This window comes from Onychostoma macrolepis, chromosome 19 (genome assembly GCF_012432095.1).
Source record: "Onychostoma macrolepis isolate SWU-2019 chromosome 19, ASM1243209v1, whole genome shotgun sequence".
Lineage (NCBI taxonomy): Eukaryota > Metazoa > Chordata > Actinopteri > Cypriniformes > Cyprinidae > Onychostoma > Onychostoma macrolepis.
Genome location: NC_081173.1, coordinates 20,811,389 through 20,831,586, shown reverse-complemented (window position 1 = coordinate 20,831,586; position 20,198 = coordinate 20,811,389). Strand labels below are relative to the sequence as shown.

Below are 20,198 nucleotides of genomic sequence, written 5' to 3'. Positions count from 1 at the left end.
ATTGCACTGGATGTAAATTCACTTCACTTTTATTTAAATGAGAAACTAATTGGTCACAAACTACCCTTTCCACAATTTTCGATGCTATTGGAAGGATACTTATGGGTCTATAATATGATAGGAGAGTCCTATCACCTGCTTTAAAAATGGGTATCACTACTGCCGTCCTTCCAACAAGGTGGAAAATAGGAGTTTGTTATTGACAGATTTATCAGATGTGTAAAAGGTTTACAAAAAATTGATTTACAAGTTTTAAAAAATTGTGCGTCGATATCATAAACATCTTTCGACCTAGATCCTTTTAAATTATCAATTATTTTCATTACAATAGATTCTGAGACATTTTCAATTGTAAAAAGAGTAGTTTCATTGTTTATAGTTTCTAGTACTCCTAATCTAGCATCAAATTTCCTGGCCAGACACTGTACAGAATTCAAAAAGAATGAATTAAAAATTTTAGCTATTTGTTCTTCATATTCTATCAATTTTGATCGGTCCTTTATAGCCCAATTATGAACTGCTTTATTCTCCTTCTTTGTAATTTTATCAGTATTTTTCCAAATTGCTCTACTATCTCCTTTAGAGTCATCAATTAATTTAATAAAATAATCAGCTTTAGCCTGCCTTAATTCTTTTACTACTTTATTTTGCAGATTCTGGAATTTTCTCTTATCATGTGGTAATTTAGATTTAAGGGCAACATTTAATGCCAAGTCTCTCTGTTTCATTAACTTTCAAAGATGTTCATTTAACCACGGCAAATGTATTTTATTCGAATAGGAGACTTTTTTACGAAATTCATTTTTAGTCTTATTAACTCTATCCATCATAGTATTAAACGCTTTCTCTATATCCCCAGACTGTAGAACATCATTCCAGTCCAGGTGCTTTAATTTCTCCTCAAATTGACCGACTAGGGATTTTGGTATAATATTAAAAAAGCTTTTACCTTCTTGTTTATATAAAAATCGTGGTTTTGTCAACTTTCTTACAATTAAGGTCAAATTGTGGTCTGACATACCGGTTACCAAATTATAACATTTTGTAATTCTTTCAGGTTTATTACTAAAAATTAAATCTATCTGAGTTTGTGTCGATTTAGTAACCCTAGATGGACCAAGGATCATTTGTGTAAGATTATACTGATCTGATATAATTTTGAGTTGATATCTCTTAGCTTTTTCCATCCAATTTATATTAAAATCACCTAAAACGATTAATTTAGTTTCGAACCTATTTCCTTTAATACGGATTTCAATTTGTCATAAAATATTTTTGTAGAATTAGGAGGTCTGTATAATCCAACCAAAGTAAAAGACATTTGGGGATATAAAACAATGGAAACAATAATAACTTCTAAGTCTTGCATGGAATTAAGTTGAACTTCTACACATTTAAAATGATTACGAACATACAAAAGGACTCCTCCTCCTCTACCTAATTTTCTATCTTTTCTAAAAACATGATACCCAGGTACAACAAAAGCAGTCCTTGGTGATAACTCAGTTAGCCATGATTCCGAGAGAAAAAGAAAGTCCAAATTCGAACCCATCAGCAAACCTTCAATTTGCTCAGTCTTTGATACAATACTTCTAATATTCAAATGTCCGCCGAGCAGTCCTTTGGGTTTTAATCGTTTATCCCACAAGACTTTAGCCTGGTTTACTGGTTGAAAGAGTTCAAACTTCCTTTTAGTCATCATTCTACTCAAGTGTTCTTTATGTACAGAGGTGGACAGTAACGAAGTAAATTTACTTGAGTATTGTACTTAAGTACACTTTTTGAGTATCTGTACTTTACTCGAGTATTATTTTTTCTGGAAACTTGCGACTTTAACTTCACTACATTTGAAAGACAAATATCGTACTTTTTACTCAACTACATTTATATCAAGGTCCCCAAGTAGAAAGTCATTATATGTAGCAGTTTTTACAGTGTGTGCATTTTCAGATTCACTGAACCCTTTTTTTTCTGCGAAAATCCGGCCTGCGATCTGCCAGGACCTTCCTGTGTTACCAAGTCTTACAGTATTCCTAAGCCTGCAGTTTTCCGCCTAGCTTTGAATGGACATTTGGCTGATATTTTTTACGCAAATCTGGCAACCTCGGGATCTTCCCCGCTAAACTAATGTAAACGTCCGCGCTACTGCAAGCTAAAAGCGCTCTAAAAAGGCATTTGTAAAATTAACCATGTTTTTACTATAGTAACCATAACTATGGTATTTGCAGTAAAATCACAGTATCCACAAATGTACTATTATCTCACTATAGTAACCATAATTATGCTATTTGTAGTAACTTCAGTAACCACAAATTTACCATAGTTTCATTATAGTCAGTTTAATTTTTGTAGTTAAACTATGGCAATACAAATGGTAGGCTAATATATCTGTCAAAATGACTGCCCTCACTTTACCACATATATATATATATATATATATACAACTTAGGCCTACTGGTAAATTGCTGCTAAAATTGGTCAGGGAAGTATATAAATCTGAACATTATTTTATTGTCAAAACACTGCACATAAATACATATATTTTTGAAAGAAATTATCAAAAAGTAGGCTAAATGAAAACTTTAGAACCTAAACTGGGAATCAATAAGAATTTAAATCAATAAGCAGAACCAGAATGGATAAAATTCAAACAATACACAACCCTAGCCACATGTTGTGAAGTTCACTGATTTTTGAGCATTTTATGAACACTGATCAGTTGATGGCAAAATTCAAAAGACGGTTCTTTGGTGCAACCTGCACACCCATGGCCATACTGAGAGAATATGATCCAGTTTTCTGAAGAGATTAAAGGTTTGTTTTCTATTCAATGTTTGCCTAAAATGAACCATATCATAGATTTCAATATCTCTTTGAAAAAGAACTTTGTAACTCTTAAACAAGTATTAAAATGAGTTCAATGTAGCTGTAGGAGTGTTAGATAAAAAATAAAGATAATTATCTTCATTCAGTTGTTCCATTTCAGTATGTTTTGTAACATAAAAGCTCTTAATTCCAAAGATAATATAAGCTAATCAGTGTATTCAGTAGGTTGCATTAGTGGCATATGGTATTGTAAATATACAACAATGTGACAATAAAACAATGCATTTACTTTTTACTTTTGATACTTAAGTACTTTTAAAAACATGTACTTCCGTACTTTCACTTAAGTAAAAATCTGTCTTACTGTGTACTTTGTCCGCCTCTGTTTATGTATACAGCCATTCAAGTTAAGAATAGTATTTTGCAGAGTTGCAGTCGGACTTACAGATCGGTTGTCGCTTTCTTGATGTATTTCGGTAGGGTTTACAAACTCATGTGTATCTGGCCAAAGTGGACTTACAAATCGGTTGTCACTTCCTTGATGTAATTCGGTGGCGTTTACAAACTCAGGTGTATCTGGCAAAAGTGGCTTTCGTTCAACTTTGCAAACTGGTCCCGGATTTAAATGTCACCTGCCAGTAAGATTGTAACTAGCAGGTAGCTGGTTAGCCTGTAGCACGGGCTTGAAGATTTTATCACAGAGCGTGGTCGGGCAGCAGTTGGTATATTAGCCCTTCCATTGTTCAGGATATTTGAATATACAGCTTGATGACTCCACTGAGCGAAGACAGCAAGGTCTGCCCGCTCCACACCACCAACTCGGCCCGACCAACAACAACGGAGCGAAACCAGCAGGAGAGCAAAGATGTAAATAATCATGCCACCTCCATACGCCATGTTTCCACTAAATTGCCTTAATCCAATTCCATTTCTCGGTTTGAAGTTTGATTTGCAACAAAAACCATTCTTATTGAAATTAGTCTTGTACTTGTATTTGGTTTTGACCGAGCAAACTCCCGCAGCACCTGCCATAATGCTTTCTATAAAGCATTATAGATGTTTATTTCTCTATTTGTTTAGGTTTTCCTAGTTTTTTTGTAATGGATAATAATTCATATTAAGAAATAACTACATTTTTATGACACATAGGCCAGGGTTCCTCAATGGGCAGCCCGTGGGCAATGTTTGGCCCACACTAATTTCATGTTGCATGAAAATTCAAATGCAGCATCAGAAAGTGACCTTAACTTGCATAGTGTCTACACCGGACGCGAGTGGCGCAACAAAATACAATAGAACGTATTACAATCAGTGATGCTTTCTACACTGGATGCGGTGCAGCGCTGCGCAACAAATCCCAGACAGTAAACTGATGACTCATTCTATTTATGACGTACTGATACAAAGTTCAAATTATTTGCAATGCTTTGTCGCGTCCAGTGTAGATACTATGTGACAGCAAAAACATGGCAAGTGTGAAGTAAAGAAAAGTGGACACGGAAAATAGATGATTCAAATGTGAATGGACTGAACAGTTGTGAGTGAGTGAGTGAGTGATTCCATTGTTATGGAAGTTGGTTCGCAGTGAGTTCACAGTTTTAACGTAAGTTTGCTTTAATTTATTTTCAAGATCTGAGGTAAAATATCTATTGTTGCTTTCACTATGGCTATAAACCTTGCGCAAAATAATATTCAAACTCACATTAGACACTTTTAACATTGAATAAAGCACATAATCATTACCTGAGATTATCACGGTCATATTTTGTATTTTGTTCCTGCTGTGACGTCGCAGAAAATAAAAAACATTTCTAAAATAGAATTCCGTGTCGCTGTTGCAGGTGGTTAGGACAAAAATGACATGGAAAAGATACTTTTTAATCGCGTTGCGTCACGTCTGGTTGGGACACACGGTGTTACAGTTTCACCCCCAAAAAATCTAAGTGTAAAAATATTAATGCTGACATATCTATTAATTGAATCTGCAATTAGGGAAAGTGGAGAGAAGAGATCCAGTCTGGAGACGAGCAGGAACAGTTTATTTTAATGGCAGACATGGAGATTTTTTGTTATGTTCATTTGTTTTTAATATTTAACAGGAAAAGTTCTTCTGTATCTAAATGCAAAAATGTTCATAATTGTTTGCGTAAAACAGACTACTGGGGGAAAAAATCTGAACATTTATCTTGTGACCATCTTGTGACTATTTTAACAAAAGCAACAGCAATATAATAATTGTAATAATAAGAATATATATATATATATATATATATATATATATACATACAGTGAGGAAAATAAGTATTTGAACACCCTGCTATTTTGCAAGTTCTCCCACTTAGAAATCATGGAGGGTCTGAAATTGTCATCGTAGGTGCATGTCCACTGTGAGAGACATAATCTATAAAAAAATCCAGAAATCACAATGTATGATTTTTAACTATTTATTTGTATGATACAGCTGCAAATAAGTATTTGAACACCTGTCTATCAGCTAGAATTCTGACCTCAAAGACCTGTTAGTCTGCCTTTAAAATGTCCACCTCCACTCCATTTATTATCCTAAATTAGATGCACCTGTTTGAGGTCGTTAGCTGCATAAAGACACCTGTCCACCCCATACAATCAGTAAGAATCTAACTACTAACATGGCCAAGACCAAAGAGCTGTCCAAAGACACTAGAGACAAAATTGTACACCTCCACAAGGCTGGAAAGGGCTACGGGGAAATTGCCAAGCAGCTTGGTGAAAAAAGGTCCACTGTTGGAGCAATCATTAGAAAATGGAAGAAGCTAAACATGACTGTCAATCTCCCTCGGACTGGGGCTCCATGCAAGATCTCACCTCGTGGGGTCTCAATGATCCTAAGAAAGGTGAGAAATCAGCCCAGAACTACACGGGAGGAGCTGGTCAATGACCTGAAAAGAGCTGGGACCACCGTTTCTAAGGTTACTGTTGGTAATACACTAAGACGTCATGGTTTGAAATCATGCATGGCACGGAAGGTTCCCCTGCTTAAACCAGCACATGTCCAGGCCCGACTTAAGTTTGCCAATGACCATTTGGATGATCCAGAGGAGTCATGGGAGAAAGTCATGTGGTCAGATGAGACCAAAATAGAACTTTTGGTCATAATTCCACTAAACGTGTTTGGAGGAAGAAGAATGATGAGTACCATCCCAAGAACACCATCCCTACTGTGAAGCATGGGGTGGTAGCATCATGCTTTGGGGTGTTTTTCTGCACATGGGACAGGGCGACTGCACTGTATTAAGGAGAGGATGACCGGGGCCATGTATTGCGAGATTTTGGGGAACAACCTCCTTCCCTCAGTTAGAGCATTGAAGATGGGTCGAGGCTGGGTCTTCCAACATGACAATGACCAAGCACACAGCCAGGATAACCAAGGAGTGGCTCTGTAAGAAGCATATCAAGGTTCTGGCGTGGCCTAGCCAGTCTCCAGACCTAAACCCAATAGAGAATCTTTGTGTTTTTCAGCGACAGGCCAGAAACCTGACTGATCTAGAGAAGATCTGTGTGGAGGAGTGGGCCAAAATCCCTCCTGCAGTGTGTGCAAACCTGGTGAAAAACTACAGGAAACGTTTGACCTCTGTAATTGCAAACAAAGGCTACTGTACCAAATATTAACATTGATTTTCTCAGGTGTTCAAATACTTATTTGCAGCTGTATCATACAAATAAATAGTTTAAAAAATCATACATTGTGATTTCTGGATTTTTTTTTTTAGATTATGTCTCTCACAGTGGACATGCACCTCGATGACAATTTCAGACCCTCCATGATTTCTAAGTGGGAGAACTTGCAAAATAGCAGGGTGTTCAAATACTTATTTTCCTCACTGTGTATATATATATATATATATATTAGTGCTGTCAATCGATTAAAAAATTTAATCGTGTTAATCACAGTGATGGACTGTGATTAATCATGATTTATCGCAATTTTAAAATACTAGGATTTACCTGTAAATGTGTTGAAAAGAAATGCATGACAAACTAGTTTAAGGAAATATAACCTTTCACACTTCCGCCAGGTATGAGACATAATCCTTATTGTTCTTTTATCATTATTTTTTTGTTTTTATTCAGCCATTATCAGCCTTTAAACTGGCAATAAAATGTTTACCAAGCCATATCGCTTCAATCCCAGTATACATTTACCCAACTATTATCAAAAGTATTTCATGCGACCTTACATTAAGTATTATGACAAAATGCATTATGAAGAAGAATTGGACCAGTTCTGCAGGTGCATTAGAGCTAATATTAGCATCATGCTATGTAAGACAATTTATGAGATTAATAGTGCACTTTTACTCACAACTCACTTCAAACCACCATCGAGTGTTTGTAATAACTTCCTTTTGCGATCACATGTGGAATTTGGTCGTTTATGTTGTTAAAATATGCTAATTATAGCCTTTTATATCGCTGCACAAATTAGCATTTCAGATGTACACATTCACTCAAGAAAATCACATACAGACCATATCTATCATAATCGTGTGTTTATTATCTTATATAATCTATAGTGGCTGTTGTCATGTTTATTTCTGCTGTGTAAAAGCCTTAACATGTATGCTCTGCTGAAACTCACGTTGTTTGTGATGTTACCGTCTCTCCGTTCTTAAGTTGCCAGGGATACATTCCAAGTATAATACACATTAGTAAAAGGATCTATTTTAATTTTTATTTATCTATATACACTTTGGGCAGCCGTGGTACATTATAAAAGTAGCCCAAAAAAACGCAACCCACGGATCTGTAATTTTTTCCCGCGGCTGTATTTTCAAAATAGCCACTTGTGCCGTTACCCTGGCAACACTGGTTCGCTGTACCCTCATCACACAATGATAGATAACCTTCCGCGCTGCGATGACGGCAAGAAGTTGGGGTCAAACCTTATCAAACGATTAATTTGCGATAAAAAAATATTAACGCATTCAACTTTTTTATTAATCGCATGCGTTAACGCGTTAACGTTGACACCTAATATATATATATATATATATATATATATATATATATATATATATATATATATATATATATATATATACAGTGAGGAAAATAAGTATTTGAACACCCTGCTATTTTGCAAGTTCTCCCACTTAGAAATCATGGAGGGGTCTGAAATTGTCATCGTAGGTGCATGTCCACTGTGAGAGACATAATCTATAAAAAAAAATCCAGAAATCACAATGTATGATTTTTTAACTATTTATTTGTATGATACAGCTGCAAATAAGTATTTGAACACCTGTCTATCAGCTAGAATTCTGACCCTCAAAGACCTGTTAGTCTGCCTTTAAAATGTCCACCTCCACTCTATTTATTATCCTAAATTAGATGCACCTGTTTGAGGTCGTTAGCTGCATAAAGACACCTGTCCACCCCATACAATCAGTAAGAATCTAACTACTAACATGGCCAAGACCAAAGAGCTGTCCAAAGACACTAGAGACAAAATTGTACACCTCCACAAGGCTGGAAAGGGCTACGGGAAATTGCCAAGCAGCTTGGTGAAAAAGGTCCACTGTTGGAGCAATCATTAGAAAATGGAAGAAGCTAAACATGACTGTCAATCTCCCTCGGACTGGGGCTCCATGCAAGATCTCACCTCGTGGGGTCTCAATGATCCTAAGAAAGGTGAGAAATCAGCCCAGAACTACACGGGAGGAGCTGGTCAATGACCTGAAAAGAGCTGGGACCACCGTTTCTAAGGTTACTGTTGGTAATACACTAAGGCGTCATGGTTTGAAATCATGCATGGCACGGAAGGTTCCCCTGCTTAAACCAGCACATGTCCAGGCCGACTTAAGTTTCCCAATGACCATTTGGATGATCCAGAGGAGTCATGGGAGAAAGTCATGTGGTCAGATGAGACCAAAATAGAACTTTTGGTCATAATTCCACTAAACGTGTTTGGAGGAAGAAGAATGATGAGTACCATCCCAAGAACACCATCCCTACTGTGAAGCATGGGGTGGTAGCATCATGCTTTGGGGTGTTTTTCTGCACATGGGACAGGCGACTGCACTGTATTAAGGAGAGGATGACCGGGGCCATGTATTGCGAGATTTTGGGGAACAACCTCCTTCCCTCAGTTAGAGCATTGAAGATGGGTCGAGGCTGGGTCTTCCAACATGACAATGACCCGAAGAACACAGCCAGGATAACCAAGGAGTGGCTCTGTAAGAAGCATATAAAGGTTCTGGTGTGGCCTAGCCAGTCTCCAGACCTAAACCCAATAGAGAATCTTTGGAGGGAGCTCAAACTCCGTGTTTTTCAGCGACAGGCCAGAAACCTGACTGATCTAGAGAAGATCTGTGTGGAGGTGGGCCAAAATCCCTCCTGCAGTGTGTGCAAACCTGGTGAAAACTACAGGAAACGTTTGACCTCTGTAATTGCAAACAAAGGCTACTGTACCAAATATTAACATTGATTTTGTCAGGTGTTCAAATACTTATTTGCAGCTGTATCATACAAATAAATAGTTTAAAAAAATCATACATTGTGATTTCTGGATTTTTTTTTTTAGATTATGTCTCTCACAGTGGACATGCACCTACGATGACAATTTCAGACCCCTCCATGATTTCTAAGTGGGAGAACTTGCAAAATAGCAGGGTGTTCAAATACTTATTTTCCTCACTGTATATATATATATATATATATATATATATATTAGTGCTGTCAATCGATTAAAAATTTAATCGTGTTAATCACAGTGATGGACTGTGATTAATCATGATTTATCGCAATTTTAAAATACTAGGATTTACCTGTAAATGTGTTGAAAAAGAAATGCATGACAAACTAGTTTAAGGAAATATAACCTTTCACACTTCCGCCAGGTATGAGACATAATCCTTATTGTTCTTTTATCATTATTTTTTTGTTTTTATTCAGCCATTATCAGCCTTTAAACTGGCAATAAAATGTTTACCAAGCCATATCGCTTCAATCCCAGTATACATTTACCCAACTATTATCAAAAGTATTTCATGCGACCTTACATTAAGTATTATGACAAAATGCATTATGAAGAAGAATTGGACCAGTTCTGCAGGTGCATTAGAGCTAATATTAGCATCATGCTATGTAAGACAATTTATGAGATTAATAGTGCACTTTTACTTACAACTCACTTCAAACCACCATCGAGTGTTTGTAATAACTTCCTTTTGCGATCACATGTGGAATTTGGTCGTTTATGTTGTTAAAATATGCTAATTATAGCCTTTTATATCGCTGCACAAATTAGCATTTCAGATGTACACATTCACTCAAGAAAATCACATACAGACCATATCTATCATAATCGTGTGTTTATTATCTTATATAATCTATAGTGGCTGTTGTCATGTTTATTTCTGCTGTGTAAAAGCCTTAACATGTATGCTCTGCTGAAACTCACGTTGTTTGTGATGTTACCGTCTCTCCGTTCTTAAGTTGCCAGGGATACATTCCAAGTATAATACACATTAGTAAAAGGATCTATTTTAATTTTATTTATCTATATACACTTTGGGCAGCCGTGGTACATTATAAAAGTAGCCCAAAAACGCAACCCACGGATCTGTAATTTTTCCCGCGGCTGTATTTTCAAAATAGCCACTTGTGCCGTTACCCTGGCAACACTGGTTCGCTGTACCCTCATCACACAATGATAGATAACCTTCGCGCTGCGATGGCGGCAAGAAGTTGGGGTCAAACCTTATCAAACGATTAATTTGCGATAAAAAATATTAACGCATTCAACTTTTTATTAATCGCATGCGTTAACGCGTTAACGTTGACACCTAATATATATATATATATATATATATATATATATATATATATATATATATATATACAGTGAGGAAAATAAGTATTTGAACACCCTGCTATTTTGCAAGTTCTCCCACTTAGAAATCATGGAGGGGTCTGAAATTGTCATCGTAGGTGCATGTCCACTGTGAGAGACATAATCTATAAAAAAATCCAGAAATCACAATGTATGATTTTTAACTATTTATTTGTATGATACAGCTGCAAATAAGTATTTGAACACCTGTCTATCAGCTAGAATTCTGACCCTCAAAGACCTGTTAGTCTGCCTTTAAAATGTCCACCTCCACTCTATTTATTATCCTAAATTAGATGCACCTGTTTGAGGTCGTTAGCTGCATAAAGACACCTGTCCACCCCATACAATCAGTAAGAATCTAACTACTAACATGGCCAAGACCAAAGAGCTGTCCAAAGACACTAGAGACAAAATTGTACACCTCCACAAGGCTGGAAAGGGCTACGGGAAATTGCCAAGCAGCTTGGTGAAAAAGGTCCACTGTTGGAGCAATCATTAGAAAATGGAAGAAGCTAAACATGACTGTCAATCTCCCTCGGACTGGGGCTCCATGCAAGATCTCACCTCGTGGGGTCTCAATGATCCTAAGAAAGGTGAGAAATCAGCCCAGAACTACACGGGAGGAGCTGGTCAATGACCTGAAAAGAGCTGGGACCACCGTTTCTAAGGTTACTGTTGGTAATACACTAAGGCGTCATGGTTTGAAATCATGCATGGCACGGAAGGTTCCCCTGCTTAAACCAGCACATGTCCAGGCCGACTTAAGTTTGCCAATGACCATTTGGATGATCCAGAGGAGTCATGGGAGAAAGTCATGTGGTCAGATGAGACCAAAATAGAACTTTTGGTCATAATTCCACTAAACGTGTTTGGAGGAAGAAGAATGATGAGTACCATCCCAAGAACACCATCCCTACTGTGAAGCATGGGGTGGTAGCATCATGCTTTGGGGTGTTTTTCTGCACATGGGACAGGGCGACTGCACTGTATTAAGGAGAGGATGACCGGGGCCATGTATTGCGAGATTTTGGGGAACAACCTCCTTCCCTCAGTTAGAGCATTGAAGATGGGTCGAGGCTGGGTCTTCCAACATGACAATGACCAAGAACACAGCCAGGATAACCAAGGAGTGGCTCTGTAAGAAGCATATAAAGGTTCTGGTGTGGCCTAGCCAGTCTCAGACCTAAACCCAATAGAGAATCTTTGGAGGAGCTCAAACTCCGTGTTTTCAGCGACAGGCCAGAAACCTGACTGATCTAGAGAAGATCTGTGTGGAGGTGGGCCAAAATCCCTCCTGCAGTGTGTGCAAACCTGGTGAAAAACTACAGGAAACGTTTGACCTCTGTAATTGCAAACAAAGGCTACTGTACCAAATATTAACATTGATTTTCTCAGGTGTTCAAATACTTATTTGCAGCTGTATCATACAAATAAATAGTTTAAAAATCATACATTGTGATTTCTGGATTTTTTTTTAGATTATGTCTCTCACAGTGGACATGCACCTACGATGACAATTTCAGACCCTCCATGATTTCTAAGTGGGAGAACTTGCAAAATAGCAGGGTGTTCAAATACTTATTTTCCTCACTGTATATATATATATATATATATATATATATATATATTAGTGCTGTCAATCGATTAAAAAATTTAATCGTGTTAATCACAGTGATGGACTGTGATTAATCATGATTTATCGCAATTTTAAAATACTAGGATTTACCTGTAAATGTGTTGAAAAGAAATGCATGACAAACTAGTTTAAGGAAATATAACCTTTCACACTTCCGCCAGGTATGAGACATAATCCTTATTGTTCTTTTATCATTATTTTTTTGTTTTTATTCAGCCATTATCAGCCTTTAAACTGGCAATAAAATGTTTACCAAGCCATATCGCTTCAATCCCAGTATACATTTACCCAACTATTATCAAAAGTATTTCATGCGACCTTACATTAAGTATTATGACAAAATGCATTATGAAGAAGAATTGGACCAGTTCTGCAGGTGCATTAGAGCTAATATTAGCATCATGCTATGTAAGACAATTTATGAGATTAATAGTGCACTTTTACTCACAACTCACTTCAAACCACCATCGAGTGTTTGTAATAACTTCCTTTGCGATCACATGTGGAATTTGGTCGTTTATGTTGTTAAAATATGCTAATTATAGCCTTTTATATCGCTGCACAAATTAGCATTTCAGATGTACACATTCACTCAAGAAAATCACATACAGACCATATCTATCGTAATCGTGTGTTTATTATCTTATATAATCTATAGTTGCTGTTGTCATGTTTATTTCTGCTGTGTAAAAGCCTTAACATGTATGCTCTGCTGAAACTCACGTTGTTTGTGATGTTACCGTCTCTCCGTTCTTAAGTTGCCAGGGATACATTCCAAGTATAATACACATTAGTAAAAGGATCTATTTTAATTTTTATTTATCTATATACACTTTGGGCAGCCGTGGTACATTATAAAAGTAGCCCAAAAAACCGCAACCCACGGATCTGTAATTTTTTCCCGCGGCTGTATTTTCAAAATAGCCACTTGTGCCGTTACCCTGGCAACACTGGTTCGCTGTACCCTCATCACACAATGATAGATAACCTTCCGCGCTGCGATGACGGCAAGAAGTTGGGGTCAAACCTTATCAAACGATTAATTTGCGATAAAAAATATTAACGCATTCAACTTTTTTTATTAATCGCATGCGTTAACGCGTTAACGTTGACACCCCTAATATATATATATATATATATATATATATATATATATATATTATTTCAGAAAAAAAAAAAGTCATGTATATCTTGGCATCCAGAAATTCAAGCACATACATAAACATTCATCATGTACAAACCTTCTTTCTTCTCCTCAAGTATAGATTTGGCTTTGGTGTCAGTGATGTCTTTAAAAGAAGCAAGGAAGAGGACCACATCTCCCTTCTCATTCTTGATAGGCACAATATCCAGCAGACACCAGAACACACTACCTGCAGTGGAATTGAGAGAGGCAAAATACATAAACACATACATATACAGACAGTAAGAGACTTTCACAAACAAGACAATGAGCAAAGTCTCACTGAAGAGCTACTTGTCACTAAGGCCACTCCAGCTATTTGATAATGTCAACCGATATCTACTTAAGCATTGTTTTTGCAAATTTGCATCAAATTCTGATCCACTTCCTTGCCCTTTTAATTGGATATACCGTGTCCTTAAATATGTTACATTATATAAGTAAAATGGGTTGCAATTCACACTGACTTTAAATAGAATTTCTGCACTGAATAAAACTAGTTAATTTAGTTGTTACCACAGGAAGCACATTTTAGCTTACTTGGCAAAACATTACTTCCAGTCTATTTAAAGTGTTAAAAAACCTGAAACAAAAAAAGACCAGTACATCCAAAAAGAGCGGCACCATTATGGTATCCAATTCCCATGTAGGTGTGTGCGTGTATGCTCGGTTGTCTGTGAGTATTGAGCGGTGTGGGTGTATGTGTGCGACAGGGCATTTATATGTGTGTTCAGCTGTGTGTGTGTGTGTGTGTTTCTCTCTCCACCAGTAGCTGTTACTGGAAGCCTCTGGGGGAATTCCGTCTGATTGCTCACAGCTGGAGAAGTCTTTGTCAAATCTCTCATTTCCTCACGAAAAAGCCTCACCATTATGGAGAAGAAAAAGGGGATGAAATAATAACGCTCTCTAGGACAAGTGTGCTGGAGATGTTCCATTCAATATAGAACAAAGGGGGAGAGGAGAATGAGCATGAGGAAAAGGTACAGGGAGGTGTTAAAACGCCACACCATCGTTTGAGAATGTAAGACCTTAGCAAACAAAATACACATATTTGTAAAATATAATGTAATTTAATATAATAAAATATAATATAATACAATACATACTGTAATGTATTATAATGAGCAAGAGGAAAGCGGTACAACAAAGTGCTAAAACACCACAGCTTTGTTTGAAGATGTATCTGAATATAATATAATACAGACATGCACTGCAGTGGTACCATAATGAATACTATATTTATAAACCATAGTGTGTACATATTACTTAAATGTACTTAATTGGACACCAAATGGTACCCACTCAAAAAACAGTACTATGGTATTTTTTAGTTACTAATCCAGCAAAAGATGAAGAACATACTTTTTGACTCATCTCCAATCTCAAAATTGACCATTTCGTAGAAAAATAAAATGTGGAAGGGAGTGAGATATACCATATTAAGGAAAATGAATCTTAAATTTGTATTTGAAGGGTTGACAGACATCCGTTTCAATGTTGTCGTAAATTCCACAAATAAACCTGCACACCTGCTGGACTTTAGTTTGTAATCCGACTTTAGAGTCTCTCTGATGCTTTTGGCCAACCAACTCTAATAAAACCATCTGCTTCTAACAATGGCTAGAGATTTCACTTTGTTAAGATGTGTTGTAATACCTCCATGTGCTACTAGTGATGTATCACACAACTTTCCATGTACTATAACTGGTCTCCTTTTAAAGGTGGAACTGCTACTAATAGTTTTACGGGGATGGCAAAATTCCCAAGATCAATGCAAATGAAACTCAACCTGACACTAAACATCCTGCATTTGTCAAAATGCATTACATTGGGTGTTTTTACATGTACAACAAGCTTTGCAAGCAACAACACCAAGCAAAATGCATTATGCTAAACTTTTTTCTTCTCACCGTTCTTTTTGTAGAACATTATCTCCTCCTTGAGCTCGCTACGATCCTCAAGTGCAGAGTCCACGTGAAGAATGATGTGCTCGCTGGTCTCCGGCCCATACAGAAATTTGCATGCACAGCTCTGCTGCATGACCTCGGTTCGGGCAAATCCAGAAAGCTCACAGAATCCATCCGAGCAGTACACGATCGGGAAGCCTTTGGACACTTGTGCATTGGCCAGGATGAAGTTGCTGTCTGTTAGAAACACAAACATCAAGCAAAAAAATTTAGTTTACTGGTTGTTCCTTATTAAATTTTAACCAGATGCTCCCATAGGATTTTAGTTTGCTGTTTTACTACAGGCCATGTTGGTATAACTTTCTTGTTATAGAATAGGGACAAATCAGATGCCCTGTTATGTTCATTAAACCACAGTTATCTGTTATCTGATCAGTTACATTGTTATCTCTTTTACAGTGCCATTAATTCTCCTGAAACAAAATTTGTGAAGACTAAATCTTTTCAAGCAAACTGAAGTTGATGCAGCTTGGTTGAAGCATCAGAACATTAACAACTGAACGCTTGAAATTGATGCTGAATATACAAGAATGCTGTAATGCTTCCATCCAGCAATTTCCATACCCAAAAAAGTGCTTTGTAGACTACAAATAATCTAAAATACAGCAGTACAGGCACTTTAATGTTGAATATATACAGTTCATCAGTTCATATCTGTGTGTGTGTATAGACACACACACACACATATATATAGTGCTCAAAGAATTATCAATGTTGAAAACATTTTGACAATTTTAAAAAGTTTACAGTTTTTGTAATTTTACAATTGAACAGCTGAGTAAGTAAACTGTTAGTATAAGTTTGTATAAGTTAGTTTGATTTGTTTTAGTTTTAATGCTTGAACATACTTTTCTTTTACCTCATTTAATTCAGTTATGTTTTATGTCTCTAAAGCACTGTCAAAGTCACACGACCTTGCATGACATGTCTTAGACAGAAAGCTTCAGCTGCTCTTCATGTGAAAGGCTTTGTTTTGATTTCATTACATAACCAATTTCCTGCCTGGATAATTTTTTGGTATTTCGACTTGTTTTATTGTTTTACCCCGTCATTGTGTCAAAACAGATTAATAGCATCCACGCATTATAAATGAATACAACAATGCTGCCTTGTAAATGTTTCTCGAAGGACAGCCTTCGCGAGCCTCATCCCTGAATCCCCAGACTAACATGCACGAGCGTTATTAAACACTGTCATTTATGAGAAGCGTTCACGTGGCGAGGAGACAGACATTTGGGGCTGAACAACTTTACTGAGAGTTGTTCTGCACACATAAGCAAAAGTAAAGTTAGACACTCATTTATAACATCGTACGTGTTGGGGGGTCAGACCCAGAGAGATATGAGAAGAGGGACGATGAGAGAGAAATAACTGCAAAAAAAGAACATTTAAATGGCAGGGAAAAGAATGATGCTGAGAGAGACAGAAAGAGAGTGAGAAAGCAAAGGAAAAGGTGGAAAAAAACAGAGAAAAGGAGGAAAGGAAAGAAAAGACAGTAACCATTCATAATTAGACAGCAGAATGAACTGTGAAAGGTTCTTTATCGGCACCAAACAGTCATTGACCAAAAATGGTAATAATCAAACACTAAATTAATGGGATTCCAAAACAAAATGAAAATTCTGTCATCATTAACTCACCCACATGTTGTTCCAAACCTGTATGATTTTTCTTTCTTCTGTGGAGCACAAAAGAAGATATTCTGAATGATGTTTTGGTTCCCGTTGTATGGACAAAAAATACAAGTCAGTGGGAACTAAAAATGTTTGGTTATCATTATTCTTAAAAATATCTTTATTTGTGTTCAGCACAAGACAGAAAATCACACAGGTTTGGAATGATTGTGGGTGAGTTAACTGGGTGAACTATCCCTTTATGAGTGCATGTCAGGGAGTTGCTGTGCACATGTAACAATAGCAAAGACACAAACTCTCCAGTATAAAACCTCAAGTAATCATTCAATATATTAATTGGATATAATTCTCTGAGATCTATACAGAATCCCAGAGATTCCCCCTCTACTATTACGAACACTAAATTAAAGCAATATGCTTTTTCTATAACAGATTTCAGTTTTTGCATGCTGAATTAATAGTAGTCCAAATGCATAACATTGTCCATTTAATATTTTATTGGCCATAAAATTAAAATAATTTTTCTTATCAATATTTTTAATAACAGAATTTCAATAACAGATTTAAACTGGATTTTTTTTTTAAATCAAACCAACAATGTCAAAAAGTGATTTTTTTAAAAAAACCTTCCTCATTTTAATTTTAGCAAAAACATTATAAGCAGATACAACTTTATAACTTTATCTCTCACTAAATGTCTCTCACTAAATGTGACTGTAACTCTTATGATGAACTTTCATGGCTTCGGCTCCCAGGGTTTATGAAAAACATTCACACACAACCTAAGCAGTGAGCTACCATTATAGTATTATTACAATTTTGAATTCATTTTTCAATTTTAATATTTCCTAATTCACTTCACAAAGGTCTAGTATTTTTTTTATTTATTTACTTTTTTTTGTCAGTATGTCTCTATGTATATAGCTTTAATTATTTTAGTACATCAAGTTACACTGAAAATGAGAAATGTTACCTTGGCAACTAGCTAAAAGAAATTTATTTTTAATTTTTTTATTTCAGTTAAAATTTATTTTATTTTAAGCAACAATTTATTTATTTATTTTTTCTCTATGATTTTAATTCTGGTTAACTATAATAACCCTGGCACAAAACAGAGGAATTTCCTTCTGATTTCCTGCCTATTATGTGTATGCCCATCTGATGTGACTTTGATTAAGTACTGTGACAGAATCAACAGAGCAAAAACACACAAAAATAATGACTGAAAACAGTTGCTATGAATATTTTCACAATGACTGACATTGATGCATGCCAAAGTGGCCCTACTAGCCATTCTGGTTCTGCAGTCTACAGACGACAGCACATCCCAGAAGAGAAATCTATCTATCTTACTGTCCATCTACTCACTCCCAGGTCATAACCTTTTGGCCAGCAATGCGACAACAGCTGAAAATACCTACTTGTTCATTCAAAAGTGGAGCTGAGTGTTTGTGTATATCTAAGGATATCTAATCATATTTGTGTTTTATCTATATATACGCACACAGTGTTTACTGTGCAAAATGCATCCTTATCCTATCCTCAGACATGTTTTCATGTATGCACTGGCACAGACAGCGTGTACAAGCAAAAAAAAAAAAAAAAAAAATCATCCTCTCTCATTTCCATACCAGACCTCATGTGGTTTACTCTGTCAGTTTATGTTTAATTGGACAGATTGAATCCAGACTGTAAAAACAGGGTGTGTGTGTGCGTGTATATCCAAGAAACTGCATATCTACTCTGTAAAACATGCAGAAAGATGGAGGGGGAAAAAAGAGTTGAGGCAGGAGAGAGAGGGGGAATGTCCACATTTCTCGTCTGCCCCAGATTGTTGTATAAAACACACACATACTTCCTCCCTCTGTCCCCCTCTTGTGAGTCTATGTCCCAAACAGGAACACCTGAGAGCTATTTAAAGAGGCAGTATGATTAGTGAGGGGAGGAAGAACGCAAGGAAAAGAGGAATGGAGAGAACAACTGGTTGAGATAGAGAGAGAGATGTTTGGGGGATGGAATGATGGGACAGATGCTGGAACCTTCTATTGCAATGCAGTCTTGCATCTGAAGCCTCTTTTTGCATTAAATAGAGACTCAAGGTAGGCCGAAGATGGCTAGAATGGACACTGGATGTGAGCTATACATGAATGACGAATACTCTAGTCTATGAGAAATACGATCTGAAAACTGTTACTCTAATACTTTTATTCTTCCTGGAATAAATAATATGCTTTTCCAACATGCAATTCTACTATGTCTCAATGTGCAGTATCACACTGCATGAAATACTGTACCCTACAATGCAATATACTAAACTTGACCTTTCGTGGACTTAATACTTTAACATCACTAGTTGAAATTTCTGTGTCACTACTGGCACAAAACAGAATAGCAAAAATTATGACTTAAAAGGGACATTCCACCCTAAAAATGGAAATTATGTCATTATTTACACAACCTCATGTCATTCCAAACTTGTATGACTGTCTGTCGTCAAACAAAGTACACAAATAAAGAAGATTTCATTGGGTTTTGTCTGTACAATGAAAGTCAATTTAAATTAGACATTTCAAAGTAGAATACTGCTTGTAGCATTGGTTTCAGAGATTGTATGTAATTTTGGTAATTGTGTGCTTTAGTACAGTTAATTTTTAATACCATTTTAATGTCATAACTAGGCATATCTCTCTAAATGAAATGTAATGTGATGTGATACTGTACGGCGTGCAGTATACTGTGCACATTACACAATAAACCGTAGACTAGTATTCTAAGTGTAGGGCACATCCTTCAAAATCTTAAGGTATAGAGAGCTTATGATTAAGTATGTTTTTAGCTCAGCCTTGATTTTGCTGTCTTGAGATCTTGACTGTCTTCTTGTTCTGAATCCTATTTCCTTGAAAGAATGGATTGTATAATGCATCATGTATTACATCTTGCGCTGACATCTAAGAACAGGTTTGAGCACAGATAAAGGAGAAAACATTTAACTTCTTCACTGATATGACCCAAGCACGTTTTTATGTATAATAGACTCTTGAATCTCAGTAAAAACTACCGTTTTAAATACGCAAAG

General features: G+C 36.4%; 1 protein-coding gene across 2 annotated transcripts in view; it reads right to left on the bottom strand.

The window, feature by feature from the left end:
- kcnh8 (potassium voltage-gated channel, subfamily H (eag-related), member 8) overlaps nt 1-20,198 on the bottom strand; it is a 90,302-nt gene that overhangs the window by 46,270 nt on the left and 23,834 nt on the right. For both annotated transcript variants that reach the window (XM_058752740.1, XM_058752739.1), the window contains exons 2-3: nt 15,432-15,665; nt 13,580-13,711 (exon numbers count right to left, since the gene is read on the bottom strand). In XM_058752740.1, coding sequence (XP_058608723.1) covers nt 13,580-13,711; nt 15,432-15,561 — 262 coding nt within the window. In that variant the 5' untranslated portion in view covers nt 15,562-15,665. The remainder of the gene's footprint in view (nt 1-13,579; nt 13,712-15,431; nt 15,666-20,198) is intronic.